Genomic DNA, 4,595 nt, shown 5'->3' on the forward strand with positions numbered 1-4,595 from the left:
GAATAAGGGGGTGTATGGAAACCAGTATGTCAATTGATTTTAGTTTCATTATTAAGTGTACCAAAGTCTGGCGCAGTAAATGGCATGAGACTGTGATCTTCCAAACCAAACTATTCTGTAGCCTCTATGCTGAAAGGATAATTTGAACATGTTAAATTACGCATTTCAACCTTTATGGATTTCATGTACAAAAGCTTCACATTTGTGCATTCATTCTATTTTCATAGCCAAACCACTAAATAAAAGGGCCACATCTTGCAGAAGCTATTCCTACATTTCCCTTCCTATGGAAAACCCCAAACATGCTTTGTGACCGCAAGGCAACGTATCGGTTAGTGGGCGTCGGCCCAGAAGGATATTCACTGCGGCTGTTCAATCATTGGCACTGGTTCTTTAAAACATAGGCGCGGCTGGAGGTTGTTGCCCGCCCCCTTTATGCAAATAACCTGTGCTGTTCTCCACAAAGCCAAAGACGCACTGGCGGGAAAAGTAGCATGCGACATGCGTAAAAGAGAGTGGGCTGAAACAGACCTGCGAAAAATACCGGGGTGGATTGGTTAAATTGTATCCAAGGCTTTTGGAAATCCTTTGCCGTTCGTTGGAATTTACTCGGGGACCTTGGGCAATTGTTTAGATTTGCACCATTCGTGGACGTTTATGAATACCACCATTGGAGGATTACAAAGGACGACTTCTCAGGATACGTTGCAGCCAGTTACATACAGCTGACTTTTGTTGCGGATGTGCGTTTCTTTCCACAAGAGCTGCTCAATCTCGGTGCAACGGAGGACAGATGACCCGGTATATTTGTTACTTCTACTCCTTTTTAAAACAGCTAGACGCAACATGAACCATAGTCCTACGAAATCTACATGAAGTTGTTGGACATTGTGTTCTATTGTTGTACGTGGGCTATTTAACAATTGGAGACTTGTTCAGGCAAGCCTTTGTGGATTATAAATCCACAAAGTCTTACCACGAGACAAGTCTCCCCAATGCGGTTTCGCTACGCGTAATGGTATCTCCTGACTACAATGTTTAGGTTTATGTTGCAGCATATGGTAGGTATGGGAGCGGTCGTAACTTATTGTGCCGCACTACCGGTAGTCGTAGACAGCGCAGTTTGTGTGTAAGATAATCGCAACGCCTACTTTTGCCGGTCAGTAGGACACAGTGTAACCTACAAAGTTGCGCCAAACACAAAACAAGTAGACGCATTATTTTTGGACTTTGCCTCTCGCTAGTGTTGAATGCGTAACGAAAGTGCGTAACTACAGAACAAAGATGCTGAGCAATTTTATATTAACCAGTTTGCATACCACTAAGTGTTGTGAGTATTGTGTCCAATAGACCACTCTGAAAATGTTCAGCTATGATTTGCCACAAGTATAACTTTGCTTGACGCACAATTATCTCGGTGAACTCTAAACATGATCTTTTATGTCCGTAGACGGTGAGAAGTTGACAAGAACTGGAGTACCTCTTCCACTCCTGAGATGCCTGGAGCCAACGCAATAGCACCTTATCTTGAGAACTGGGAAATGGAGTGTGATCGTTATCAACATTATTTTTACGACAGCCTTGACACGGAAGAAGATTTCTTTAAATCCACGGCGCCGAGCGAGGATATATGGAAGAAATTTGAACTCTTGCCCACCCCACCCATGTCTCCCACACGGACAGTCGATGCAGCGGCCGTGCTGCCACCACCCGACAAGCTAGGATGGGCATCCAAGCTTTTAACACAAGACGAGGACTTTGAGGAACGCTATAAAATCGACTCTAACGACATTTTTGGAAACCTCAGCTCCATTATTATTCAGGACTGCATGTGGAGCGGATTTTCTGCCAGTCATAGGTTGGAGAAAGTCGTGGGCGAGCGTGCGCTGATCAAACCGCTGCCCACGCAAACGAGTTCGACCACTGCAAAGGCTACTACCAACACTGTGACCGACACGACCGTCATCTGTGCGCCGGCGAGAGACTGCGTAAACCCAACGGCTGTCCTCAACATCCCCTGCAATAACCTTAAGAGACTGGCTTCCTCGGGGTCGGAGTCTCGTGCTGACTCGTCTGGTAAGAAAATCGGTCATGCAGCAAACTAGATTAGGCTACCCTAGGCTACTTCGAGGGGGAATCTTAAAATGCCTCAACAGGCGACGTAGCTTACGATTTTAAGTGGATCTCCTCGCAAGAAACGTCAAAGCCCACGCCTAAATATAACTGCACCAGTTTCAGACCTCGTGCACTCACATGCCTCCCCCTCGCAGCTCATTTGCGCATATTGACAGATTGGCTAGAGACTTGGCCTAGTTGCCGACACACACCCTCGCGAACACATCCCTCACCACATTCGGACACACCCTTTAATGGGGTGAATGACTGCACTGTGTCCTACAACTGAGCACAATTCACTTTCAACAGTCCGCTGTCTAATTTACATTAGACATTTGCAACTTCTTTGCACCCTTTTATATTCTTTACCATAATCAAATTGCAGAATTGGACATTATGAATGCCATTTGAATACGGTCATCAGTCTAATAGGGACACGTGTTTTTGATATCCAGCGTTCTGCAGTAGGTTACCATTTTAAGTGTTTCAGCATTTTACTTTTCAACATCCTATTACTGTCTTGGTAGTGAATGATTTTAAACTGGGACTACAGTATGTACTTTATATCACATAAGCGTTATGCTTAAACATGCTTTACATAAAGCTGCTGATAAGGCCTGAATGAATGTGTACTTTCTCCGTAGTGGAGGCCTTAACGGGGCGTATCCTGAACTGCCCTGTTAAGAACTAGCGTACACCTCAGAAGCTCAGTGTGCTTATGAATGTACTTTTTTGAATTTCCAGACGAGGATGATGACGAGGAGGACGAAGATGATGACGAGATTGACGTGGTGACTGTGGAGAGTCGGCCCAACAGGACGTTGGTCCCTGTCACCATCACGGTCACCGGGGCGTCCCACGGGCCCGGCACCAAGCGCTTCCACGTGTCTGTGCACCGACAGCAGCACAACTATGCCGCGCCGTCCCCGGACAGCGATCACGACGACGAAGACGACGACCTGGAGGAGCATGTGGAGGACCTTGACCCCGAGGAGGAGGAGGACGACCTGGACGATATCCCGTCCAGGAAGCGGCCTCACCTGGAGAGCCAGGAGCACCTGTCCTCCGCCTCCTCCTCGTCCTCCCCGAGCAGCCCTCACAGCTCCGACTCGGAGGAGGTGAGCGTGGGCGACCGGCGACGCAACCACAACTTCATGGAGCGCAAGCGGCGCAAGGACCTGCGCTCGCGCTTCCTGGCCCTGCGCGACGAGATCCCCAGCCTGGCCGACTCCAGCAAGACGCCCAAGGTGGTGATCCTGACCCGAGCCGTGGAGTACCTGCTCCAGCTGCACTCCCGCGAGCACGCCCAGGCGCAGGAGAGGAGGCGTCTGCGGGCCCGCCAACAGCAGCTGCTGAGGAGGCTCAGTTGCCTGAAGAAAGGCAAACCCATGTCTAGCAACAACACCACCACCACCACCTCCATCACCACGAACACTTAAGAGGGCACCCACAAAGATTCTAGAGCGCTGCATTCTAGAATCATGATGGACATTCTGGATGGTTTGGTTCTAGAGTCTTTGGGGGACCACTTTTAGTGACAGCCTCCCCACCTTGACTTGACTATCCTTGCCAGAGCCGCCAGCCAGCCTCCTTGTCAAACTGCACACTCATGATGGAAAACAGAGACGTTGATGGCTGAGTCATAAATCAAAAGAACGATACCAAAAGTGAAAGTGGGGTCGAGGTGGAAACTGAACAGGGGACCATTTTGGGGGGGGGAAGCCGTTATGCACAGGGTTTTGCGACTCTGCTCATGTCATGTGGCGAGGTTGCTGGGACACTGGTGGTGTATGGAAGGTGTAGTCCATGTTTATCTGTCTGGCCATAGTTTATCGTTCTGAACGGACGGAATGGCTTTGTTTGCTGTGAACCATATATCTCTTATAGGCCTTGTTCAATGGGGTTGATTATTCCTGGTTCCAAGTTGGATTTTTTTTTTTAATGTGGGATGCTCATGTTGGCTGTGTGCTTATTAGATCTAAGCTTTGTATAGAAATCACTCTGAAACTTGCACATTTTTTTTCGTTTTGTTTAAAGGATTTCATCTGTACAAATTCCACTGTAAATACAGATTCTATTTGAGGACTACCTCCTGACTGTATAGAACTACAAGACTACTTAAGATGGATATATTTTGCTAAAAAATCACACCGCTCAGGTGTAAAAAATAAAAGCCACTACCATTACAACTGTCAGTTCTTTTTGTTGTTGTTTCAACTCTGTATGTGTCACACTGATCAGCGGTTGTATGGAATGTAGTTCTTTTTTAATAAGCAAACCATTCAGTACGTTAGTTGCATTACAGTAGGACTTAAAAGTTCATATGGGTTTGAGTAGGCTTCACCTAAACATGTCGTTACCAAAGTGAAGTCGAACTGAACAATAAGGGGAAAAGGTCACACCATGCTTATTCTTAAATTACATTAGGGCTTATAATGGCTTGACCATCAAGGGTTCCTTGAATTGTATATTTACTAATA

General features: G+C 46.9%; 1 protein-coding gene across 1 annotated transcript; it reads left to right on the top strand.

Annotated features, from left to right (window-relative positions):
* The first annotated feature begins 466 nt into the window (after positions 1-466).
* LOC134435537 (protein L-Myc-1a-like) lies at positions 467-4,304 on the top strand. The gene is made up of 3 exons (XM_063184587.1): positions 467-801; positions 1,451-2,076; positions 2,860-4,304. The coding sequence occupies exons 2-3, from the start codon at positions 1,497-1,499 to the stop codon at positions 3,552-3,554; spliced, it is 1,275 nt and encodes a 424-aa protein (XP_063040657.1). The 5' UTR covers positions 467-801; positions 1,451-1,496; the 3' UTR covers positions 3,555-4,304.
* The last annotated feature ends 291 nt before the right edge of the window (positions 4,305-4,595 follow it).

Source organism: Engraulis encrasicolus, chromosome 19, assembly GCF_034702125.1.
Source record: "Engraulis encrasicolus isolate BLACKSEA-1 chromosome 19, IST_EnEncr_1.0, whole genome shotgun sequence".
Classification (NCBI taxonomy): Eukaryota; Metazoa; Chordata; class Actinopteri; order Clupeiformes; family Engraulidae; genus Engraulis; species Engraulis encrasicolus.